The 26,304-nt window shown below is 42.9% G+C and overlaps 1 protein-coding gene across 1 annotated transcript; it reads left to right on the forward strand.

The window, feature by feature from the left end:
* The first annotated feature begins 969 nt into the window (after positions 1 to 969).
* Positions 970 to 21,262, forward strand: LOC111160583 (solute carrier family 6 member 16). Its single transcript, XM_022523778.1, is given in 13 exon segments — positions 970 to 1,418; positions 1,827 to 1,980; positions 2,176 to 2,302; positions 2,510 to 2,685; positions 3,121 to 3,231; positions 3,397 to 3,638; positions 17,599 to 17,785; positions 18,103 to 18,304; positions 18,445 to 18,604; positions 20,625 to 20,743; positions 20,746 to 20,786; positions 20,999 to 21,136; positions 21,194 to 21,262. Coding segments are annotated over 13 exon segments (2,175 nt in total).
* The last annotated feature ends 5,042 nt before the right edge of the window (positions 21,263 to 26,304 follow it).

Raw genomic sequence — 26,304 nt, forward strand, 5'->3', positions numbered from 1 at the left:
AGGGCAGACGCTTAATGACAGACCCACCCAGGCACCCCTCTTTCTTTATTTTTTTAAGTTTTTTTTTACTAATGTAATCTTTACATCCAGCATAGGGCTTGAGCTCACAACCCCGAGATTAAGAGTCACACGCTCTTCTGACTGAGCAAGCTAGAGGCCCTTAACTTTGTTTCTTGATTCAAAAGCCCACTATAAAGGGTACTTCCCTCTGTAGGGAGTATACCTCAGTGTTTCCAGAAGTGCTTTGAGTGCAATTCCCAGTTGTTAGCTTGGCTATCTCAACCTTTATCCCTTGCACCAAAACATTTCTAAGAGGGGCGCCTGGGTGGCTCAGTGGGTTAAAGCCTCTGCCTTCGGCTCGGGTCGTGATCCCAGGGTCCTGGGATCGAGCTTCTCTCGGGTCGTGATCCCAGGGTCCTGGGATCGAGCCCCGCGTCGGGCTCTCTGCTCAGCAGGGAGCCTGCTTCTTCCTCTCTCTCTGCCTGCCTCTCTGCCTACTTGTGATCTCTGTCTGTCAAATAAAAAAGAAAAAAAAAACATTTCTAAGAGGTGAAACTTAAAAAGTTTTATTTATTTATTTATTTGTCAGAGAGAGAGAGAGAGAGAGAAAGAGAGAGAGCACAGGCAGGCAGAGGCAGAGAGAGAAGCAGGCTCCCTGCCAAGGAAGGAGCCCAACGCTGGACTTGATCTCAGGACATTGGGATCATGACCCGAGCCGAATGCAGCTGCTTAATCGACTGAGCCATGCAGGTGTCCCAAAGAGGTGAAACTTATGTAAGAGATTGTGTGCTTTGAATTTCAGTGGTGGTAGGAACAGAAAGGTTTGCTTTAAGGATGTGCTGAGGATTGTTTTGGAAATTATTTCTTAACTCTGAAATCTAAATCTAGGTTTTGGTGTCCTTAAGGTCTACTCAAGAAGGTGAGTACTCCTTTGAAAAAGCTGGAGCTGCTCCAGAGAGTCTGCCTGAAATGAAGACAGAGGCCCAGGCTTCAAAATCTTTGCTGACAAACGCCTTATTTGCTGAGACAGAGCTTTCTGAGGCTTTCCTCGGAAGCCAGACTTGGGAGGACAGGAGCACAGCTAACTGGCCTCCGATGGTCTGGGTTTCAAAATCCCAGGATTTGGAGGCCCGGATTGCAAAGGCTCTGGCCTGGGAGATTCAGGCTGGTGAGACCCAGCACAGAGCCAGCCAATGCAAGCCAATCAGTGGACTGGAGGTGGAAGCTACCCAGGCCCTGAACCAGAAACCCTTACCTGAGAAGGTGCAAGTTGCAGAGGAGGCAAAGCGTGAGGTCCTCTTTACCCGTCCGTGCTGGTCCAGTAAGGTTGAGTACATCCTGACTCAGGTGGGCTACTCCATGAAGATAAGCTGTCACTGGCGTTTTTTCCTCCTGTGGCTTCACAATGGAGGTTGTAAGTCTGGGGACCAGGAATCATGGATCCACAGGGGGCTTTAAACTCCCAAGGACTCTGGGATTTGTAGAGGCTGGAAGCTGGGCACTATGAGAATAGGAGTCAGGTGCCTGACCACCTAGGATCATGAGAGCGGGGGAGGCGCAGGTTATCAGAATATGAGGATGGTGGGGTTGGAGGCCTGGGTCAGGGAGACTGGGGGTAGAAACTAGGCATCTGGGTCTTCCAGGAACTGGAAGGTGACCCAAGGGACACCTGGGACTATGAGGGATGTGGAAACAGTTAAGCCCTGATGCTGGTGGCTCTGAGGGAGGTCACTGGTGGGGAACGTGTTTTCCCAGACCCCAAGGAAGTCCAGGCACTGACGAGCCAGATGGTTCTCAGAGCCCCTCCTGACCCCCTGCACGGGCAGTTTTCTCATCATCTGCATCCTCATGCTGCTCTTGGTCGGGGTTCCTCTTCTATTCCTGGAGATGGCAGCTGGTCAGAGGATGCGTCGGGGCAGCTTTGGTGTATGGAAGGTCATCAGCCCCTGGATGGGTGGTGTGGGGTACAGCAGCTTCATGGTAAGGAGTCCTGGGCTGCCCAGGCCTACCCTTAATGCCCCGCTTCCTCCCCAACAGTTCCTTGTCCTGGGAGGGGGTCCCATGACTTCACTTCCATGGGTTGAGTCCCTTCAAGTCCCCAGTCCTCTGTCAGATCCCTTCCTTTTTTCTCGCCTAATCCTTCCCCCTGTCAGCCACCTCCTCCTTGGCCCCCAGGTGTGCTTCATCACCGGCTTGTACTTGAATGTGATCAATGCCTGGACCCTCCTCTACTTGGGCCAGTCCTTCCACTCTCCAGTTCCATGGGAAAAATGTCCCTTATTGGAGAACTCCAGTGACTTTGGTGAGGAGGAAACGAAAGAGGAGGAGAAGGGGAAACAGCTGGAGGGGAATTTGGAAGAGGAGAAAGGAGTGAGGAGGGTTAGAGAAGAGGAAAATAGTAGAAAAAGAAGAAATGGGAGGGGTAAGGAGTAGCGGGAAGTGGGAGAAGGGCTAAAGAGGGGAGGGGTCACCCTGTCTAGCAGGCATGTCTAAAGCCAGGTCCCCTGAGATCCCGAATATGTTCGGGCATCACCCTCCCTGTACTTCTGGTACCGGCTGATCTTGAAGGCCTCAGACAGAATTGAGGATGGTGGGTCACCAGTCTTCAGTCTGAACCTGCCCTTATTGGTGTCCTGGTGTCTTGTTGGTGCTTTCATGATTAATGGGCTCAAGTCCACAGGGAAGGTAAGCCGTCATTGACATTCTTGGATGCCTTCGACCTCCTCCAACGTTGTTCTCACTGATCTCCTAATGTCTCATTCCTTCTGGTCTTCGGCTCTCACTAGCCCTTGACCGTTGCTGAAAATTTTCTTCTAACTCTTCATTTCTGACTCACCCTAAAAAAAAGGATTTATTTATTTTAGAGAGAGAGAGAACACATGAGTTAGGGGAGGGGCAGGGGGAAAGAGAGAGAATCCTTAGACTCCCCACTGAGGGTCGAACCAGATATGGGGCTTGATCCCAGGTCCCTGAGATCATGGCCTGAGCTGAAACCAAGAGTCACACGCTTAACCACTTAACTGACTGAGCCTGCCAGGTGCCCCCGATTCAGCACTTTTGACTGACAGTTGGTGGACCCCATTGGTACATGGTTGCTGATATGCCCCATTCTCAATTCAGGTAATGTGTGTCCTAGTGCCAGTCCGCTATTTCATCATCCTCTGTTTCCTCTTCCGGAGTCTACTGCTGGAAGCGGCAGCTTTTGGCTTTCAGCATTTGTTGCTTGCCAAGGTAACGTACGTCTCCCTCATTCCCCTACCAGGCCTTAGGAGACACCTATTGTCTATTGTTATGGCATCTTTCCCCCATTACTTACCCGTGTCCTTCCCCCCATTTCTGTTAAGATTCTCCTCTCCTTCTTTGACATTTCTCCTTATATTGTCTTCTCCTTTTTAGATCTCAGCTATGTACAACATGAGTGTGTCGTATCAAGCAGGAAATCAAGTCTTGTTTGCCTTGGGTCTGGGCTTTGGTCCTGTTGTCTCCTTATCCTCGCATGTGTACCCATCCACCAGCTCTCTCAGTGATGCATTTCTTGTGGCTCTGGTCAACCTGTTCTCCATGCTGCTGGTCACTTCTTCTGCCTTCTGTATCCTGGGCTACTGGGCTACAGTCATCACGCACCACTGCAGTGAGAAGTAAGGCCAGCCCCTTAGGGAGGGTCCCAGCCCCAGGGAACTATAAAACCCACAGACTCTAACTTTCAAGGTGTTGCAAGACTCCCATTCACACTTGACAACCCCAGATGCACTTGCAAGCCTCTACTCTCCCCTGGAGCAAAGAACAGAAACAGTAGAATCCCTCTCACATATTTTCTAGCTCTGAGCCCTTTCTGGCCCTAGAAATCTTTAAACCTGGAGATTGCTACTATCCACTTCAGATTGCCAACCACAGAGATAGGTTAAAAGTGGCAAACATTTGGGGCGCCTGGGTGGCTCAGTGGGTTAAGCCTCTGCCTTCGGCTCAGGTCAAGATCTCAGGGTCCTGGGATTGAGCCCCGCATTGGGCTCTCTGCTCATTGGGGAGCCTGCTTCCCCCTCTCTCTCCGCCTGCCTCTCTGCCTACTTGTGACCTTGCTTTCTGTCAAATAAATAAATAAAATCTTTAAAAAAATAAAGTGGCAATCATTCAAGATCTGGAGAACTTTCCATTTCCTGAATGCCCTCACTTGTAACTTTCATCTCCTAAATTTAGAGATTTCTGTCAATCTATCATACTTAAATCCCAAAGAGACTCTCAGAACTAGAATCTTTATGGTCTGCATACCCCTGTTTTTCATTCTTTAGGCATTAATTTCAAAAACACCTATCGGACATTTAGAAAGTATTCTTTGTGTACCACAAAGATGTGGACAGGCGAATCAGACCATAGTTCTTGTCTTCATTGAGTTTTCAGTTTTTGAGGGAGGGGGCAGGGGAATTACATAATTGGACAGTTGTAAACTCATGGTAACTAATAGCAGGGATGTTGAGGAAGACTGAAGACAGAGCCATTAATTCTAATGGGGCCATTCAGAGAGAGACTCCCAGAGGCGGCACACCTAAGCCGAAATTTTCCTGGTAATACTAACCTGTGTAGATAACCACCATTTTTTTCTAGAATAAACCTGGGCATATACATGTGCATATGTGTGAGAGTTCTCTTAGGGTGTATACTCAGGAATGGGATTGCAGGGTAGAGGGTACACACCTTCAGTTTTACCGTATATTGTCTCATTACCGAAGTGGTTTATGATGTGTGAGAATTCCATGTATTCTACTTTCTGCACATTTGATTAGACTTGGTCAGACTTTTTGCCAGTCTGGTGGAAGTATAATGGCACTTTTTAATGTTCAAAAACATTTTATTATGACATATTACATACATACAGAAACACACATAAAACAAAAAGTGCAGCATAAATAACTATAAAATAAATACCCTCCATGTTACGGACTAGAATGACCCTAGAAACTCGCTATGTATCTCCGATTACAACCTCTTTCCTCCCAACTACTATCCTGGCTTTTATGATAATTAGTTCTTTGTTTTTCTATATATTTTACTACCTATGTATGCATATCTAAAAGAAATATAGTTTTAACTTAAAAAAAAAAGATTTTATTTATTTATTTGAGAGCGAGACAGAGATAGCTATAGAGAGCATGAGCCAGGGAAGAGAGGGAGAAGCAGGCTCCCCACTGCAAAGAGCCCGTTGTGGAACTCGATTCCAGGACCCTGGGATCATGACCTGAGCCGAAGCCATTAGCTTAACTGACTGAGCCACCCAGCTGCCCCTCTGAGCAATAGAGTTTAATTTGTACTTCGTGGGGCTTGAACTCATGACCCTGCGATTGAGCGTGGCAGGCGCTACTGACTGGGCCAGCCAGGTGCCCCTACAATATCGCTTTTTTTTTTTTTTCAATATAGCTTTTTTTAAAAGTAACCTTTTTCTTTTTCTTTTTTTTTAAAGTTTTATTTATTTAAATAATCTCTACACCCAATGTGGGGCTCAAACTCAAGACCCTGAGATCAAGAGTTACATGTTCTTCTGAGTCAGCCAGGTGCCCCTATGAAATAATATAGTTTAGTGTGTCCATTTATGTAGTTTCATTTTTTCATTTATATGTACATTATCTTGGTATTCTTTTGTGTTTTTCTTCTTTCATTCAACATATGTTTGTAAAATTCATGTTGTGTGTAGCTCTGGTCTGCCTTTAATGCTGTAGAATGTTTGGTATATTAACGTCACAATTTATTTATCCGTTCTACTGTGGAACATTTGGAGTCTTTCTAGTTTTTGGCTATTAGAACAGTTCTGCTCTAAACATTTGTTTTTAAAGATTTTATTTATTTATTTATTTGACAGAGATCACAAGGAGGCAGAGAGACAGGCGGGGGCGGGGGGAAGCAGGCTCCCCGCTGAGCAGAGAGCCCGACTCGGGGCTCAATCCCAGAGCCCTGGGATCATGACCTGAGCTGAAGGCAGAGGCTTAACCTACTGAGCCACCCAGGCGCCCCTGCTCTAAACATTCTTACACATGTTGCTCATGTCCTACTTGTGTGCACGTTTGTCTAGAGTATACGTCAGTGGGTGAGACTGTGATGCAGTTAGTTATTACTGTGTAACAGAGCATTCCAGACGTAACTGGCTGAACCCAAGAACGATTTCTAATTTCTTATGATTTTGTCAGTTGGCTGGAGAATTCCTCTGTTGGGCTTGCACAGGTTACCTCACAGTTCTGCATTTAGCCGGGCCCGGCTGGGACTGCGCTGCTTCGTTACGTGCGGGTGTTGGCCGGCGCACTCCAGTGCTCCAGTCAGCTGGCGGGTCTGCAAGGGCTGCTCTCTTCCAGGAGACCTCTCCATGCCGTTAGCTTGGGCTTCCTCACATGACGATTCACGAACACAGATGGAATCCGGAAAGCGTCGAAACCTCAGCATGGGAATGCTCCTGGTGTCGCTGCTGCCACAGTGCTTTATCAGAGGAAGTCCCAAAGCCACCTCAGGTTTGCAGGGTGGAAAAATAGACTTTACCTCTTGTTGGGAGGAGCTGCAAGATACAATAGCCGTGTTTCTACCACATATATCTGTAGCTTCACTAGATCCTGCCAAATTATTTTCCATAGTATTTTTAGGATTGTAGTGATCTCTTTTTCCTCTCTTTCTGTCGCTGTTTCTGTCTGTCTGTCTGTCTGTCTGTCTCTCTCTTTCTCTCACACACACACACGCATAATCTCCATGGTAGAATGCACAGCAAATAGTTAAAGATTTCTTAGCGCATACTATTGCAAAAACAAACATACTAATCCCAGGGTTCAGTATTTGTTGACAACTTTTGTCTTTGTCCTGAATTTTATAATCAAAATACTGTATTCAAAAATCACTTGGGTTAGTTCTTTTTCCTACATTCAGTCTGATTGTTACTCATGTGAAATACAGTTATGTTTATTTATTTCTGTTTGTATGGAATTTTAATATCCCTCCACACTTTTATTTTAGTGTTAAACATTAACATGGTTTCAAAAGACAAAATTATACAAAAGGATGCTCAGAGAAGTATCAGTCCTCCACCATCACTTCAACCCAGTTCCTATCCATACCCTGTAGGTAACCAATCTCATTCTTCTTTGGTTTATCCTTCTTGTGTTTGTAGAAATAAGGAGAAAGATGTATATTTTCTTATTTAGCCTTCTTTCTTACACAGTAGGTAGCCTTTTTCTTTTTCATTTAATAATATATTCTGGGAATCACTCTTCCATATTCATTCCTTTCTTAGATGTTCTGCCTTAGGCCTGGTGGTAGTGCCTGCCATTCTCTGTATCTGTGGTTCCTCCATGTTTTACAGTTCTCATCGCCCTTAGTAGGTGAGCCCTTGTTATAGTTAATAATAGGGTGCCGCAGGGCGCCTGGGTGGATCAGTCGGCTAAGAGTCCAGTTCTTGATCTCGGTTCAGGTTGTGATCTCAGGGTTGTGAGTTCAAGCCCTGCACTGGGCTCCCGGCGGGACATGGAGCCTACTTAAAAAAAAAATTGGATGGGGCACCTGGGTGGTTCAGTGGGTTAAAGCCTCTGCCTTCAGCTCAGGTCATGATCTCAGGGTCCTGGGATCAAGCCCCGAAAGGGGCTTTCTGCTCAGCAGGGAGCCGGTCCCTAGCCCATCCCCCATCTGCCTCCCTGCCTACTTGTGATCTCTATCTGTCAAATACATAAATTAAAAAAAAAAATTGGATGCCTTAAAAATTCAAACCATTTTTTCTTTGAAAAGATACACTCATTAAAATAATGAAAATGCATGTCCCAAAATTGGAGAAATGTGTATATCTGTACATTTATATTCAGAATACGTAAAGAGCTCCTAAAACTCACTAAGAAAACAACCCAACAGAAGTGCACACTTAACTTTCTACAGTTTACTTAGAATTATTATTTTACACTCTAAGTGGAATATAAAACCTTACCCCCCTACATGACCCTTTGTCCTCCAACCCTTTGTGATATAGTTGCCATATGTACTACTTTAACTTATATTGAAGACCCCATCAAACAATGTTAAAACTTTTGCTTCCGATTAACGTATGTTTCTTTCAACTGACACGTATTCTAAAACTTAAGGGGAGGAAAATATTCTATTATTTTTAATCTAGAAACCTAGCATTTTTGTTGGTCTTTCTTCGTTTCTGAAGTTTGAATTTTCCCTCCTGTATAATTTTTATTCCATCTGAAACCTTCAACTTTTCTTTCTTTTTTTTTTTTTTTTTATTGGCAGGTTATGCTGGCAGTGAACGTTTGGAGTTCCCTTCATCTGAAAATGCCTTAATTTACGTTCATTCTTTCTTTTTTTTAATTTAATTTCAGTTAGCCAACATCATTAGTTTCAGATGTTGAGTTCAGTAATTCATCAGTTGCATGTAACGCCCAGTGCTCATCGTATGACCTGCCCTGTCTAATTTACCTGCATTCTTGAAGGATATTTTCTTTGGATGAAGACTTTTAGGTTGACAGTCCATTTCCTTCAGCACTTAAGAAATGTACTGTTTCCTGCTGGACTCCTTTTTTTTTAAAATGATTTTATTTATTTCTTTGTCAGAGAGAGCATGAGCTATAAGCAGAGGGAGAGGGAGAAACAGGTCTGAATCTTTGCGTGTGCCAAGAGTTTTTTTTTTTTTTTTTTTTTTAATTGTATCTGGCACATTGTAGATGTGGTGTGGGGACTCTGGATTTTGTTATGTTTCTCAAATGTGTATTGGTTTTGTTGTAGTTGTTTTACTAAGCAGGCAGTTAACTTGACTAAACTCTAAGTGGAAACTTTCTTTCCTGTGGTATGTACCAACTGAAATTTTATTTCAGCATTTTTATCTTCCATTGGACAGCTTGGAGTTATTTAGAGTCAGCCGGAGATTAGGACAAAGCTTATACAGAGAATTTGGGTCTCCCTTTCTGGCTCTCTTCTTCCCATGGTCTGCCAACTTTCATTGTGACTGTTAGGCATTCACTTGTCGATGTGGAGGTAATCTGTCTTTTCTTCAAGCACGTTTTAAGATTGCTGCTCTTTATTTAGTTTTCTGCAAATTCATTATATCTCAAGGGGAATTCTTCAGTTTTGCTTGGGATTCTTTTAGCTCCTTGTATCTGTGAATTACTGTTTTTCACTACTTCTGAAAATTCTCCACTTTTACTTGTTCACATATTACCTCTGCCTCATTGTCCATCTTATCCCATCTGTCAGATTTTCTCATCATACCATCCAGCCCTCTTGAACTTTCATATTTTCCATCTATGTTTTCTGTACCCTGGCCCCAGTCAATTACTGATCTGTTTTGTATCACTATGGATTATATTTTTCTTTTCTAGAGTAAATGGATTCATAGTGCATTCTTTTTTTTTTTTCTTTTAAAATAATCCATATGCCAGAGACATATTACAGTGTGTTACATTCTGGTACCCCACATTAACTTCAGCTTCCTGCCTATGGGAATTAGGATTAAGTGATATTCATGGATTGGCCAAGACTGCTTGATCTCTCACTCTGAGGGCTTTTTGGTGTCCCTGACTAGGACCCAGATTTTCCTTTCTTATCAGGTAACACCATGATTTATCCAACTGTTTATGCTACTTAGGTATGGTACTTCTTTTTTTTTTTTTTTAATTTTATTTATTTATTTGACAGACAGAGATCACAAGTAGGCAGAGAGGCAGGCAGAGAGAGGGGGGGAAGCAGGCTTCTTGCTGAGCAGAGAGCCCGATGTGGGGCTCGATCCCAGGACCTTGGGATCATGACCTGAGCCAAAGGCAGAGGCTTTAACCCACTGAGCCACCCAGGTGCCCCTCATAGTGCATTCTTATATCTGACTTATTTTACTTAGCATAAGGTATTTGTCTTTTTTCGTCTATATTGTTGGAGGGGGCGCCTGGGTGGCTCAGTGGGTTAAAGCCTCTGCCTTCGGCTCAGGTCACGATCCCAGGGTCCTGGCATTGAGCCCCGCATCGGGCTCTCTGCTCAGTGGGGAGCCTGCTTCTCCCTCTCTCTCTGCCTGCCTCTCTGCCTACTTGTGATTTCTGTCTGTCAAATAAATAATAAATAAAATCTTTAAGAAATACATATATATATATATATATATATATATATATATATATATAAAATTGGAGGTGTTTTGGTTTGTCTCTTTTTATTGCTGAGTAACTATTCTGTTTTATGAATATACCACAATTATGTTTAATCATTTTCCTGTTTATGGGCATTTGAGTTGGTTCTGATTTGGGGCTGTGATGAGTCGAAATGCTGGGGGCATTCATGTATAAGACTTTGTGTGAATACATTTTCATTTCTTTTGGGTGAATACTTAGGAGAGGGCGATATGGTTACTGTATGTTTAACTTCATAAAAAAACTGCTAAATTGTTTTAAAAGTTGTTTTTACCGATTTTACATGTTTAGTAGCAAGGTATGGGAGTTCCAGTGGCTCCACAACCTTGCCAATACTTGATAACATCAGTTTTGTAAATTGTATCCATTCTAGTAGATATGTACAGTGCTGTGTCATTGTGATTTTAATGGCATTTCCCTAATGACTAATTATGTTGGCTGTCTTTTATTTTTTTTAAAGATTTTATTTATTTATTTATTTGACAGAGAGAGAGAGAGATCACAAGTAGGCAGACCAGCAGGCAGAGAGAGGGAGGGAAGCAGGCTCCCCACTGAGCAGAGAGCCTGATGCGGGGCTCGATCCCAGGACCCTGAGATCATGACCTGAGCCGAAGGCAGAGCCTTAACCCACTGAGCCACCCAGGTGCCCCAATCTTGGCTGTCTTTTAAAGTGCTGTTGGCATTTTACATTTCTTCTGGCCTCTCTTTTCAAATCTACTGCCTATTTTCATAACCTTCAAAAGAAACCCCATTAGCTGTCATGTCCATTATTCTCCTCTGAGCCCCTGGAAACCAGTAATCTACTTTCTGTCTCTATGGATTTGCCTGTTCTGGACATTTATTATAAATGGAATCAAACAATATGATGGGAGCTTTTGTTTTTGGCTTCTTTCACCACACAGCCTTTTTCATTGTGTTTGGTGTTTTTTTGTTTTATGTAGTGACTATGGCAGCATTTCTTTTTTTTTTTGTCATCATGGTAAGTGTACTCCTTAATCTCCATCACCTATTTCACCCATCCCCCACCCACCTCCCCTCTTGTAGCCCTTAGTTTGTTCTCTATAGTTAAGAATCTGTTTCTTGGGGGTGCCGGTGGCTCAGTGGGTTAAGCCTCTGCCTTTGGCTCAGGTCATGGTCTCAGGGATGGGACCGAGCCCTGCATCGGGCTCTCTGCTCAGCAGGGAGCCTGCTTCCCTTTCTCTCAGCCTGCCTCTCTGCCTACTTGTGATCTCTCTCTCTCTGTGTCAAATAAATAAATAAAATCTTAAAAAAAAAGAATCTGTTTCTTGGTTTGTATTTCTCTCTTTTTTCTCCTGCTTGTTGTTTGTTTTGTTTCTTAAATTCCACTTATGAGTGAAATCACATGGTATTTGTGTGTCTCTGACTGACTTAATCTCATTTAGTATTAGACTGAAATTAGAGTGAAATCATATGGTATTTGTGTGTTTCTAACTGACAATCTCATTTAGTATTAGACTTTAGGTTAGTATTAGTTCCATCCATGTTGTTGCAAATTGCAGGATTTCACTCTTTTTTACGGCTGAATAATATTCCTGTGTGTGTGTGTGTGTGTGTGTGTGTGTGTGTGTGTGTATGTACATGTACATGTGTGTACGTACCACATCTCTGTCCATTCATCTCTTGAGAGACACTTGAGCTGCTTCCATTAATTTGGCTTTTGTAAATAATGCTGCAGTAAACATAGGGGCATGTATTCCGTTTGAATTTGTATTTTTGTATTTTTTGGGTAAATACTGGTAGTGCAATTACTGGATCATGGGGTAGCTCTATTTTTAACTTATTGAGGAGCCTCCATACTGGTTTCCACAGTGGCTGCACCAGTTTGCATTCCCACCAAAAATGCATGAAGTTTCCTTTTTCTCTGCATCCTCGAGGACATCTGTTGTTTCCTGTGTTGTTAATTTTAGCCATTCTGACAGAGGTGAGGTGCTATCTCTCTGTAGTTTTGATTTGCATTTTCCTGATGATGAGCGATGGTGAGCATCTTCTCATACGTCTGTTGGCCATCTGGATGTCTTCTTTGAAGAAAGGTCTGTTCACGTCTTCTGCCCATTTTTAGTAGCATTTTTTGATTAGAAAAAACACATAACATGAAAGTTACTAAACCATCTTTAAGTATGCAGTTCAGTACTGTGAAGTAGATTTACATTGTTGTGAAATCGATCTCCAGAATGTTTTCATTTCGCAAAACTGAAACTACACCATTTAAACAACACACTCCCTTTCCCCTCTCTCCTCAGCCTCTGATAAACATCTTTCCACTTTCTGTTTCTATTAGTTTGACTATTTTAGATTCCTTATATAATAAGTAGAAGCATGTGGTATTTGTCTTTTTTCATATTCTCCTAGGAGCTTTACAGTTTTAGCTTTTTTTGTTGTTCACATATCCTCTATTTCAAGTAAATTTTTGTGCAAGGTGTGGAGTAAAGTCAGGGTTAATTATTTTTCCCTTTTAGATACCCATTTGTTCCAGCATCATTTGTTGAAAAAGATAATCTTTTCCTCATCAAATTGCCTTGTTATCTTCATTGAAAGTCGATTGACCATAGATGTTTAAGTCTGTTTCCAGACTACCCTAGTCAATTTGCCAATAGCGTCCTGTTGTGATTACTAATATATTATAGTAAATCTTATTTATTAAAAGATTTTATTTATTTATTTGACAGATCACAAGTAGGCAGAGAGGCAGGCATTGGGGGGCGGGGGAAGCAGGCTCCCTGTTGAACAGAGAGCCCGATGTGGGCTCGATCCCAGGACCCTGGGATCATGACCTGAGCCAAAGGCAGAGGCTTTACCCACTGAGCCACCCAGGCATCCCTATTATACTAAATCTTAAAATCAAGTTGTGTAAATTCTCCAATTGTGTTATTATTTTCCAAAATTGTTTTGGCTATTGTGTATCTTCACTCTGCATGTACATTTTAGAATTAGCTTGTCATTTTTTTTTTTTACAAAGATAAAATCCTACTATGTTGTTAATTGGGATTGAATTATTGATTGGATCAACAGATCATTTTGAGAAGAATGAATAATTAGCAATACAGTGTCTTCTGATTCAGGAACATGGTGTATCTCTGTTATTTGGATATTCCTTAATTTCACACAGTAATACTTTGTAAGTTTCAGTATATAAAATGTCTTGCACATATTTTGTAAAGTTTATCTCTAATGATTTCATGTTTTATATTCTATTGTAAATAATATCCTTAAACTTTAATTCTCATTCTTCATCGTTTAGTTATTGAGGTACAACTGATTTGTGTATATTGATAAACTCCTCTTTTTGTAGCTTTAAGTTTTTCTACATATATAATCATGTAGATTTGAATGAAGACTTTTATTCCTCCTGCTTATCTTTTAGAGGTTATTTTACTTGCTTTATGGCATTGACTGGAATCTCCAGTATGTTTTTGTTTTTGTTTTTTCAAGATTTTTTTTTTTTTTTGGCAGAGATCACAAGTGGGCAGAGAGGCAGGCAGAGAGAGAGGAAGGGAAGCAGGCTCCCTGCTGAGCAGAGAGCCTGATGCGGGGCTCCATCCCAGGACCCTGGGATCATGACCTGAGCTGAAGGCAGAGGCTTTAACCTACTGAGCCACCCAGGTGCCCCTTTAACATGGTTTTAATAGCTCTTTTGATATCCCTGATTGCTAATTCCATCATCTCTGCCATTTATTGCACTATTTTATTTATTGTTTTATTTACTGATTTTACTCCTGAATATAGATCATATTCCTCCCGAAATTTGTTTACTAATTTTTGACTGGATGCTGGACTTTGTAAATTGTATGTGTTGGAGTGTCTGGCTTCTGTTGTCTTCCTGCAGTGAGTAGTGAGCTTTTTCCTAGCAGGCAGTGTTACCTGTGGTTTACTTTGATCCTTTTGAGGCTTGATTTTAAGCTTCATTAGAATGGGTCTAGAGTAGTTTCTTCTCCAGAAATAGTTCATTCCCGTTGCTAAGGGATGTCCTTCCTGGGATCCCTACAGAATACCTCATCCAGAACTTAGATATTTTCCAGTTACTTTTTACAGGTCTTGTGGATTTTCACCCTACACAAGTGCATCTTAAAATGCAGCAAAGACTCAAGGGGACTCCTATGTAAACTTTTTCTTTCCAGCTGCCTCTCCTCCAGATTTCTTCCTTGAAACTCCCAGCTGCTTCAGCCTCTTTGAACTCCTTTGCTTCTTCAGCTCAGTGAGACTGCCATGCTTTGCTTGCAGTCTTCTTCCCCCTCTGCAGACCAGAATGTATTTTCAGGCAGAAAACCAGGGCCGTTGTGCGGCACACCTCATTTGTTTCCCTTCTCTCGGGGTTCAAACTCTTGTGCTGCCTATTATTTAATGTCTGAAGACAGTTGTTTTACAAATTTTGTCCCATTGTCTGGTTGTTTACAATGGGAGGGTAAGTTGTACCCCTTTTGCTTCATTGTGGCTGACAGTAGAATTATTCACACTCGATTTTAAGTTTGTTATTTTTTTTTTTCAAGATGTTCCATTTGGTTTTTTAAAATCCTCATGGCCAGTTTATAGTTTCTATTTCCTTTCAAATATTGCTAAGCTTATCTTTTATTATGTTAGCAAATATAGTTGTATTATAATCTTCAAAAATTCTAATATTTGGAAGTAACTTTAGGTTGATTTTTACTGTGTTGTTTCTGATGGTTATTGCTCATGGTGTCTCTTTTTGTTTACTTCATTCTCTCTGTGTCCTATTTATTTGATCATTATTTGTGGGAATTCTTTTTTTTTTTTTTTTAAGATTTTATTTATGTATTTGACAGCCGGAGATCACAAGTAGGCAGAGAAGCAGGCAGAGAGAGAGGAGGAAGCAGGCTCCCTGCTGAGCAGAGAGCCTGATGCGGGGCTTGATTCCAGGACCCGGGGATCATGACCTGAGCCGAAGGCAGAGGGTTTAACCCACTGAGCCACCCAGGCACCCCTCTTTTTTTTTTTTAAGATCTATTTAGGGGCACCTGGGTGGCTTAGTCGGTTATATTAACGTGTCTGCTTTCGGCTCAGGTCATGATCCCAGGGTCCTGGGACTGAGCCCTGCATCAGGCTCCTTGCTCAGCGGGGAGCCTACTTCTCCCTCTCCCTCTGCTACTCCCCCTGCTTGTGCTTTCTTCCTTTTTTAAAAAAAAGGTCTATTTATTTGAGAGAGAGAAAGACAGAATGTGAATGGAAGGGGCGGGGTAGAGGCAGAGGAAGAGAGAATCCCTAGCAGACCCCCATGCTCTGTGCAGACCCTGACAAGAGGTTTGATCCCCTGGCCCTGAGATCATGGCCTAAGCCAAAATCAAGAGCCGACATCTAATCAACTGAGCCACACAGGTACCCCTATTTGTGGGAATTCTTAAGGCCTAGGATGCAGGTGCATTCATCCAAATAGGACTTTTGTTTCTACCTGATGCAGGGGGACATTAGAAAGAGACTACTTGAATCTCAGTTCTCGGCCTGAGTTCTTGAGATGACCAGAGTCAAAATATTTGGGCTGCAAATCCAAGGTAGGGCTGGCTTGTGCTTATGACATGCCAGGAACTTTAAATATTTCCCTTCGTTTTGCTCATTTCTTTTTTTTAAGATTTTATTTATTTATTTGACAGATACAGTGAGAGAGGGAATACAAGCAGGGGGAGTGGGAGAGGGAAGCAGCCCCCTCCCGCCAAACAGGGGGGCCAATGCGGGACTTGGTCCCAGGACCCTCGGATCATGACCCAAGCTGAAGGCAGACGCCCAACAACTGAGCCACTGAGGTGCCCCTCTAGTTCATTTTTATACTGAAGGTGTAGCCCTTTGAGGTGTGAGGTTTAAGGGAAAACCTTTTAGCATGATTCTTACTTGTGCAGACTCTGGTGCTTTATATCTGACCTCCATGGTCTTTTTATTTCTTAAAGATCACAAAATTGGAAACTACAGGTGTAGTTTGCTGTATTTGACTTTTACTTCAGGGAAAAGTTGTTTTGGATGTCCCCTTCCCCCATTGTTTTTGTCTGTACTTCAATTTTTGTCTAATAATTCCTCACTTTTTCAATATTTTAATTCTTTTAAGAAGATTTAAAATATCTTTCAGACTTTTAAATTACCTACAGTGACACAGTTGATCCAAATATTTAAATTGCCTATTACCAAGAGGACATATTTTATTTTCTAAGATGTGATTGAACAATAATTATTTCCCTGCACCTTACATTTTGCTCTTATCACTAAGCAGTTGGTATAGAGCAACAAGCCAAGTTGTTTTATTTTTGTTTTTTATTAAACAAGCTGTGGCTATTTTTTTTTCAAGATTTTATTTATTTATTTGACAGAGAGAGATCACAAGTAGGCAGAGAGGCAGGTGGAGAGAGAGGAGGAAGCAGGCTCCCTGCCAGGGCTTGATCCCATGACCCTGAGATTGTGACCTGAGCCGAAGGCAGAGGCTTTAACCCACTGAGACACCCAGGCGCCCCTGTGGCCAGTTTTATTAAAGAAAAATGCTGCATGATTTACTCTTCACCAGTCTGTGTGGTATGCACATGCTGTGCCCAGTTCAGTATTATTGCCACTCTAGTGATGGACACCAGTTTTGGCCGACATGGCGTAGTATTCTATTTCAGATTTCCTCAAGGCTGGGCAATTGTTGGTGAGGATGACCAGTTTTGCTTTGCCATGTCTGGTCATTTTCAGAGTCTGCTTGTACCCCAGCACGTACTTTCCACTTTTCATAACAAGCTGGAGCCTAGAGTTGGTCGACTCCCACGACTTTTTCATCTTCTTTGGGGCCACCATCTTCCCACCTTAGGTGCGGATGGCTCCAACCAAGAGCAACTGCCAAAATGGCTGGGAGAGAGAAAGGCTGACCTGAATTTTTAAGGATTTTTTAGGAATTAGTCAAGTGCAGAGTGGTAGCGGGGGTAGGGTTGGTCTTGGGCATGAGAGAGCATGGCCAACACTGAAACTGTAAGTGGTTGAATCTGATTAAAGCATGAAATGTGCAGAGGGTCATGGGAAGAAGGTAAAGTTAAAGAGGTCAGCAGGGCTCGGATCTAAAGGTTTAAGAAGCAGTTTCTCTCACATGGCACAACTCCATGGGAGCGTTATGTAGGTGGTAATCTAAGTAAATGGTGCTCACTGACATTCGTAATGCAAATCCTAGAAGATTGCCTTTTACCCACTAGTCTAAGAAGAGAGAAAGGGAAGAGGTAGGTGGTGAATAAGAGACCCCACCACTGCAGCAGGTACCCAGAATCCCCGCAGAGACAATAGAAAACACTTCTTCCGGGGTCATAAATTCTCCAGGCTCACACAAATTCATGATCATGAAGGTGGGTACCTTCTAGGTTTTATCCCAGGCTCTACCTTACCTAGATCAGTAGTGCTAGGTTAGTGGTATACTTTCTTTTCTAGAAGATAAGGAAAAAGGAGACAATTTCTTAAGGAGCCAAATGTTCTATGTGATTCAACTCCTCATCCCCAGGAGTGCCGAAGCACTTGCGAAGCTGGTAGCCCTGGGGAAACTGCCTGTTGTGGCCCATCCCCCTCCCAATCTGGTTGATGACCGGACCTCCATCTTCAGCTCCTGGCTCAGCAGCCTTCCCCAGCCCATCAAGAGCATGGTCCTCAGCTACGTGACTGAATGCAACTTAGAGAAGCAGTTTTCGAAGGTCAGTAAAAATAGGTGAGGAGAGCCTGGAGTTACTCAAAGCCTTCAGCGAAACAAATTTCAGCTTTTGTTAGCACTAGAAAAAAAAATCGCAGAAGCAGCAGGATAACCTACAGCCCTGGTAATGCAAAGAACTATAGCCTGCAGAATGCCTTCTGTGGCTCGGTTTTCCTCATCAGAGGGTCAGCCTGGAGATCTGATCTTCTCAGTGACCCTCAGCTTTTAGAGTTTCCCCGGGAAGATAGATAGTATCCTTGTCTATATGTTTGTGTTAAGTTCAAGGACACTTCAACTCCTGCCCTCTCTCTCCTCAAACAGGTTAAGGCGGGGCCAGTCATTGCATTCGTGGCCTTCATTGAAACCATGTCATTCATTCCTTGGTCTGTCTTCGGGTCCATCCTCTTCCTCCTGCTTTTGCTGACACTGGGGCTGAGCAGCATGAAAGGGATCATGCAGGCCGTCCTCACCCCACTCCAGGATGCCTTTTCTTCTTTCAGGAAATATACAAAGCTGCTTACAGGTACTCTGACCAGTGCCCAGCTCCCACCAATGGCCCTGAGTTCTCTGAGACTTTTACCCAGTCCAGGTGTATAACCTCTGCTTAGCCCTTGTCTCCCAACCAGACCTCTGACCTTGATCCAGATCCAATGTTTCCTCCAGTGGTTGTCTTTGTGCTCATGTTCCTGTGTGGCCTCTTCTTCACTCGACCTTCAGGCATCTACTACATGAGTCTGCTGAGTGAATACTGGACAGTCTTCCCCATAACCATCATCATCATACTTGAAAACATAGCTGTGAGCTGGGCCTGTGGGGCCAGGAGGTGATAGCTTGGGTCTATAGGGAAGGTTGACCCCTTTCTTGTTGCCTCTCTTATCACCCAGCTAGAGTGACATAGGTACTCTTAACTTCAGGGCCTTCTGAAAAACCTGTTTGTTCATTCATTCAATACTTAACATACTTATTGAGTGCTTATTATGTGCCAGGCACTCTTTTACTTACCAAGGTTATTGAATAAAACAAGCATCCCTGTCCTCAAGGAATTTATATTCTAGTGGTAGTAATAAACAATAATCAGATGAACATATAAAAATATCAGGTGCTGATAATTGACAGAAAATCTAAGGGTAAAGTAAGATGATCAAGAATGGGAATATGAAAAAAGAAAAAAAGAATGGGAAGATGCATGGGTGTTAATTTAGATAGGACTGCAAGGAAGGCCTTTCTGATAAGGTGACATTTGAGCAGACTCCTGAGTGAAATGAAGGAAGGAGCCATGACAGATTTTGAGGAAGTGTTCCAAGCAGAGGAAACACATAAGTACCGAGGCAAGAGGAAGCATTATGCCTGGAATTTCTGAGGAAGAAGGAGATCAGGTTGGAGTAGGTTGTTGGTAGATGAAGCCAGAGAGAGAACAGGAGATCATGTAGGACCTTCTAAGCCATTGCAGGAGTTAGCTTTTATACATTACTTGAGGCGTGGAGGCACTGGAAGGTTTTGAGTAGGGGAGCAGCATCATCAGATTTACTTATTTACTTTTAAATACATAAGACTGCTGTGTGGAAAATAGACTTGAGGAGTCAAGAGCGAAGCAAGGAGAGCAGTTAAGTGTTATTGTAATATTCCAAGTGAGAGCTAACAACGGCTTGGACTAGGGTGGTAGAGGTGTAGGTTAAGAGATGTCTTCTAGGGGTGCCTGGGTGGCTCAGTGGGTTAAAGCCTCTGCCTTCGGCTCAGGTCATGATCCCAGGGTCCTGGGATCGAGCCCCACATTGGGTTCTCTGCTCAGCTGGGAGCCTGCTTCCTCCTCTCTCTCTGCCTGCTTCTCTGCCTACTTGTGATCTGTCTGTCAAATAAATAAATAAAATCTTAAAAAAAAAGAGATGTCTTCTAATGCTGCAAGGAAAAGCCACCAGAAAAGAGGGAACAAGATAATCAGGGACTGATAGACATAAATGTGCAAGGAAGAGTGGGAAAATCCAAATAAAACACACAAAGGACTCCTGAGCCTGGCTTTTAACAGGCTGGTGTGTGGGCATCCAAGTGGCATAATTCAGAAGTAAAAGGCTTAGGTGGCAGCATTTTCAAGTGAGAGTAGTTCACACATTCAAAAAATTTTCTTGAGGCTTTGTGTTGGGGAGGCCTTGTCATTACTGGGATACAAATAAATTAGAGTGAGTTCCTTCTTTTGAAAAACATAGACACCGAAGAGGAAGACATATATAAGCAGATAATCCCAGTCCAGGTGGTAAGTCTATAGTCAAGGTAGCCAGGGACACTCTAGGGGGACCTGGAGAGACTGGGAAGGCATCCTAAAGGAAAAAGTGGTTGAGCATCGTCCAGAAAGATGAATAGGTAGACAAAGAGAATGACATTCTAGGCCAGAGAACCCACTTGGGTATTTATTATGATTGAGAACCTGCAGTAGAGGAGGCTGTATCCATGGGCTGGAAGAAACTAAGGAAAGTTCCCAGAGGGTCAAGTGTTGCCTTCCTTTTTAGTTTGCATTGTTCAGCATGGATACCCAGCATGTAGAAGAGTCCCTCACACATCATAAACACTTTCATACTCATGGAATGAATGAAAGGACTAGACCTTTATCCTGAGGGCATTGGGTACCCATGAAAGGTTTTGAGCAGTAAAGGGAGGTTTGAAAATATTTTCTTCGGTTGGGATGCAGGACTGACTAGGGAGAAGATAAGAGAGGATGAGGCTTGAGCTGAAGCAGAGGTTTGGAGGTGAAGTAGAATATTTGAAAGATGCTAAGGTCGGGCTGGCCTCAACCTCCAAGTCTGGGTGAGGCCTGACTAGGCCTCCCACAGTCTTGTGGCCCTTTCTCCCAGGTTCCTTGAAGACTTGGCAATCATATGGAGACCCCCTGCTTCTCTCATCATTCGTTGGCTGTGGTGCTTTCTGTCTCCAGTTGTGTTGCTAGCCCTGTTTGTGATTATTGTGATTCATCTGTCTCGAAGACTATCACCTACGTGGCCTGGGACTCAAACAGTGTGAGCCTCCCTCCCCTGACACCAGACCTTCCTAGGGAGTGGGGGCTGGATCTTTCAATCTACTCATGGCCTAAAGACCCTATCATCTCATTCCCTGACTCCCTAAAGACTCCTTAGTCCTCTGCCCTCCTTCGCCTCCCACCCTTCCCTTCTACAGTCCTTCCTTTTCTGGGAACTTTGACATTCTGAGCCCCTTTCCCATCTTTCCACAGTCAAAAGAGGTTCTTCGACAATACCCATCATGGGGGCTGCTTGGGATTATTGCCCTTTTTCTCATGGTCATCCTCCCCATCCCCAGATACTTTGTATACTGCCTCACCCAAAGGATTTCCTTCAGCTCCACAAGCCAGGCAAGCCTGTGATATCCTCCAAGTGCTTACCCTTAATCCAGCTGGCACTTATTACAGAGGTCCAAAAGAAAGAAGTCCTGCAAGCTGATAATCAAGTTGCTGGTCAACCTGTTGGTGATTGCCTAATTTCATTCATTTGACATCACACATTCCTTGAAACAACATAATGGGCAACTCTTAATACCAATGTGCAACTGTTGATATCCCCAGATGCAGAACTGCTTTTACTCCCAAGAGAAAGGCATTATTTGGTTGACTCATGGGGCCTGGATTTGTAGCCCCCTCCCAGACCCCATCCTCCCTGGTTACCACTGTTTCTGTGTTTTCCCCATCCCCTTCCTCAGAGAGAGAGAGAGTGTGTGTGTGTGTGTGTGTGTGTAAATATTTACACACACACACACACACACACACACACACACACACACACACAGAGTAATGCCTAACAAATCTGCTTCTTGACTTGTCTGTTCAGCTCCTGGAAGGGAGCTGGAGGAGTAATGCTGTTGGTCAATAAATCAGTCCATTGGGACTCCAAGTACTGGGTGTCAGCAGACTTTTTTTCTATAAATGTCTTTTCCCCAGGAGTTCTTTCTTTTGAGAGCCAGATGTCCAGCCCAGAGTTCCTGCCTTCTCCTTGCCATGGCAAATTCAGAATCTCTATTACTAACCTTGCTTTATCCAGGGATTGGCCTTTACCCTAGACAAACCTGGGAAGTGGTGCCTTCAGCAAGGATGGAAAGAATATAAATGCATTTGCTAATGGGACATGGTAACCCTATAATGAGTCTAAAAATTGAAAAGAGGTTCCAAGACTGTGAGTTGACACACACCAGTTTAGGGAACTACCAGTCTATATTGCTGAGCCCGCCAGGGCCCCATGTCTGTGTGGTAGAAGACATGGCAGGTTTTTTGTTTGTTTAAGATTTTATTTATTTATTTGATAGAGATCACAAGCAGAGAGGCAGGCAGGGGTGGGGCGGGTGGTGGAAGCAGGCTCCCTGCTGAGCAGAGAGCCCAATGACCTGAGCGGAAGGCAGAGGCTTTAAGCCACTGAGCCACCCAGGCACCCCTACATGGCAGGTTTTACTGCAGGGCTAAATCGAATGAATTTGCCTAGTGGGTGATGACTGAGTAGGGATCTCAGGACTTGTGGGGGGGACCACTTCACAACTGAGCTGAAGTATTTCCCAAAGGGAGATGGGGTCCGTCAGTTAGTGACTGGGGCTGGGAGCCATGGCTGAAGGTGGTTTGGATTCCAGAAGATCCAGGGAATGTGTTTACAAATGCTCAGAGTCCTCCGTATCTTGGATTGCTTAGCTACCATTGGGTGGCTGCTTCTGCGTAACTTTCTGTGACAAAAAGCAGACATCCCAACCATTGGGGGATGTGACCCTGAGGATGGGCTGGGTAAGTGGGAAGGGGTGAGGTCGCAAGTCTCTGGACCGCTGAAGTTTCTCGTTGGGCAAGCTCTGGGGATTGGAGGGCTAGACTGGACGTGAACCTCCAGCTCATCGCCTATTGGTTCCTGTGCCTCGTAGCCCCGCCTCTCACTCTCATTTGCCCCACCCCCCCATCCAAACGATCTGTCCGCCGGAAGCCCAGCGCTATTGAGTCCGGTAAGGTGAAAACCCGAGAGGAGGCAGTCACCTTGTCATTACCAGATGGTCTGAGTTTTAAACCCCCTTCCTTCAGGGAACACGGGTGTTCATCTTCCTTTCTGCCTCCCCGTCCAGTTTCAGCTTTGGGAATGGAACGTGTGGGAGAGGGATTGAGAAGGAGGGGCTTACTGGATAAACCGATGGGAGTGGAATGAAGCTCTTGGCTTGTCTCTCCCACTCTAAATTTTTATCTGGACACCTGTTGACTGTCCTTTGGCGCCTAACTGCAAGGCTGTTTGAATTGCGACTGTCTCAACCTTGCTGTGGGGGCTACTGATTGTAGATAGAAAAACTGATTCCTATTGTAGGTTCTCTCCATAGCTGTGAGGGTCCTTACTGTCCAAAGTCCGGTTTGGTAGCCCCTTTGTGTGTGATGAGCAGATTTTCTTTTGCATTGCTCTTGGGAATCTCTGGCCTTAGACAAAATGGAGCCCCGTCCCTTGGTAGGGTACCTTACACATATCTTCATTTTCCTCACAAGAATGGTATGAGATATGGCTCTTGTCATCCTTAATTTTCATCAGGAGACTGGGAAGAAAGAAAGGTTCCCACAGTGAGTCAGGGGTAGCTTGATAAAGATTCTCGTCTTGTGGTTTCTAGCCCTTTTATTTCGGAAATGTTCAAACACATGCGAAAGAATAACAATGAATACCTTTGTATTCATCACCCGTTTTGTAACCAACTCATGACCAGTCTGGTTTCATTTTCCCTCCTCCCACTGCAGACCTCCCCATTATTTTGAAGCAAACCCCAAATTTACCCTTTCATCTGTAGATATGTCCGTACTTACCTCTAAAAAATAAGAACCCTTAAAAAAAAAAAAGACAAAACTATTATCACTGTTTTTAAAATAAGTAACAGTAGTTCTTTAACACCATCAAATAAATACCCAGTCAGTAGTCAGATTTTCCTGGTTGTCTCATTTTTTTTTTTTTCTGGTAGCTTTATCTTAACAGCTTTGTGGCTTTCTTTAAACTTTGATGTATTTATTTTTTTTTAAGTAATCTCTACACCCAGGGTGGGACTCAACCCGTGACCCCAAATCAAGAGTCACATGCTCTATTGGCTGAGCCAGCCAGGTGCCCCTTAACAGCTTTCTTGAGAAACAAGTCACATACTATCCAATTCACCCATTTAAAGTGTGCAGTTCAGTGGCTCATAATATCACAGTGTTGTGCGTCCATCCCCACAGTCAACTTCGGTACATTTCCATTACCCTCAAAAGAAACCCCTCTTCCTTTTGCTGTCACCCCAACTACTCCAGCCTACAACGTCAGCAGTTAGACAACCACTAATCTACTTTTGGTCTAAGAGATTTGCTTATTCTGGACATTTCATATAAACGTGATCACGCAACACGTGTAGTCCTCTGCGATTGGCTTCTTTCAAAACATGGCATATTTTCAGGCTTCATCCATGTGTAGCATAGATCAGTATTTTATTTCTTTTTATTGCTGACTATTCCATTGTAGACTACTACGTTTTATTTATCCAGTTACCAGTTGATGGACATTTGGGGTGGTTTCCGCTTTGGGGCTATTTTGAATAATGCCGTTGTGAACATTCATGTAAAAGTTTTTTGGGTGAACATGTGTTTTTATTTTTCTTGGCATATACTTAGGAGTGGAATTGCTTGATCATATGCCAACTCAGTCATATATCAACTATTTGAGACACTGTCTCATAATTCTTTTATATTGCTTAAATCATCATCCAAATAAAATTCGTATGCTGCAGCTTTTTGCTCTATCCATTGGGGGACCTTTTAATCTATAGATCTCCCTCTCTCTTCTTCCCCTTGCAGTGCATTTACTGATGAAACTGAGTTATTTGTCCAGAAGTTTGTAACCATCTGGAATTTGCTGATAGCCTCCCGGTGGTGTCCTTTAAGATGCTCCCTGTTTCATGGATTTTCTTTTTTTTTTTTTAATTTTCTTTTTAATTTTTTTTTTATTAACCTATAATGTATTATTAGCCCCAGGGGTACAGGTCTGTGAATTGCCAGGTTTACACACTTCATAGCACATACCTTCCCCACTGTTTTCATGGATTTCTTATAAATTGGTAGTTAGGTCAAGAAGTTGATTAGTTTTAGGGTCAATATTCTGGCAAGAACACTTCACGAATGGTATTAGGTACTTCTAGCAGGAGGCAAAAGATATTCTCTCTTTTTGTGATTTGAGCAGCCATGGATGGTTGTTCACTAGATATACATACTCATTAGAGATTATAAAGTGATGGTATTCTAACTTTAGCATTCCTTCTTCTTTTTTTTTTATTAGCTTAATACTTCTAGAAAGAGAAACTTCCAATGACCAAACATTTGTTACTTGAGTGAACAGTTTGTATGAGAAAAGCAAAGTAAACTTTGATTCTTTCCGCTTATTTATTAGAATTAATTTGTACATTTCATACCCCAGATCTGAAATCAGCTATTTTTCCAAGGATATCTAGTTCCTTTTGATGGGAAACGATATTTAGAGATCACAGTTTTGTGCTAGGGGTGTTCATTGCTACTGTCATTGTTCCTAGGCCTTTTTAATTGATAACAGCTGGAAAGTAGTTCCCTAAGATGAAATATATTATAAATTCATGTTCATTTTTTCAATTCAAATTCAGGATTATGGGGTTTTTTACTTAGCTTCTCAGATCTTTCATTTATGTATTTTTCTGTCATGTGGTCTGATGCTCTTGATGTTCTTTTCTCAGCTAGAAGTTGGTGCCCATAAGCCCTCAGCCTCCTTGTTTCCCAGAATGAGCTCAACATTGTCTCCCAATGTTTTCCCATCCCCAAGCCTACAAATAATCTGTGTTTCCACCTAGGGCATAGGACAGGTGAACCTGGAGTCTACGCAGGCAAACTGAAGCAAAACCTTGGTCTTTGGACTTTGTGTGGTAGAGTTTGTAGACATCTGATATGGAAGTGCCCACATGTCTTCTCACTGATTTAGGTGTCCGTGGCAGCAAGACTAATCCCAGACCCACTCAGAGGTGGAAGTATCATTACAGCCTCTGTCTTAAGGGGCTTCTTGGCCCCGTGGGAGGAACATAGCATCGGAGACAAAGAATCTGTTTCTATTATATCAAACCCTTAGGTAGTTCTGTGACCCTCAGCAAGTCACTTTCTCTCTTTAGCCTTAGCTTTTGTATCTGTCAAGTAGAGATGGGGAAATAATCCCACAAATTTCTTGGGCAATTAAATCGTTAAGCATAAGGGAATGACTCTAAGATTAGAGAGCTAGTATAGATGATGGGGTGCAAAGATTCTATGATTTTTCCCTAAATCTATGCATTTACCCAAATTTCATACACAGATGTTAGAAACTCAAATATTCCCCACTATATAAGATATTTTAAGTTACTGAATATAAGCTTTACTAAAATATAGGCTCTAAGAAGGCAGGAATTTTATTTGTTTGCTATTGTGTCCATATACCCAGAACAATGTCATATGTGCTTCCAGGCCCAAGTGGACAATCAAATACTTGTTCAATGGATAGATTAATCCAA

The sequence above is a fragment of the Enhydra lutris genome, unplaced genomic scaffold (assembly GCF_002288905.1).
Source record: "Enhydra lutris kenyoni isolate GAN:26980312 unplaced genomic scaffold, ASM228890v2 scaffoldscaffold77, whole genome shotgun sequence".
In the NCBI taxonomy this organism is placed as follows: Eukaryota; Metazoa; Chordata; class Mammalia; order Carnivora; family Mustelidae; genus Enhydra; species Enhydra lutris.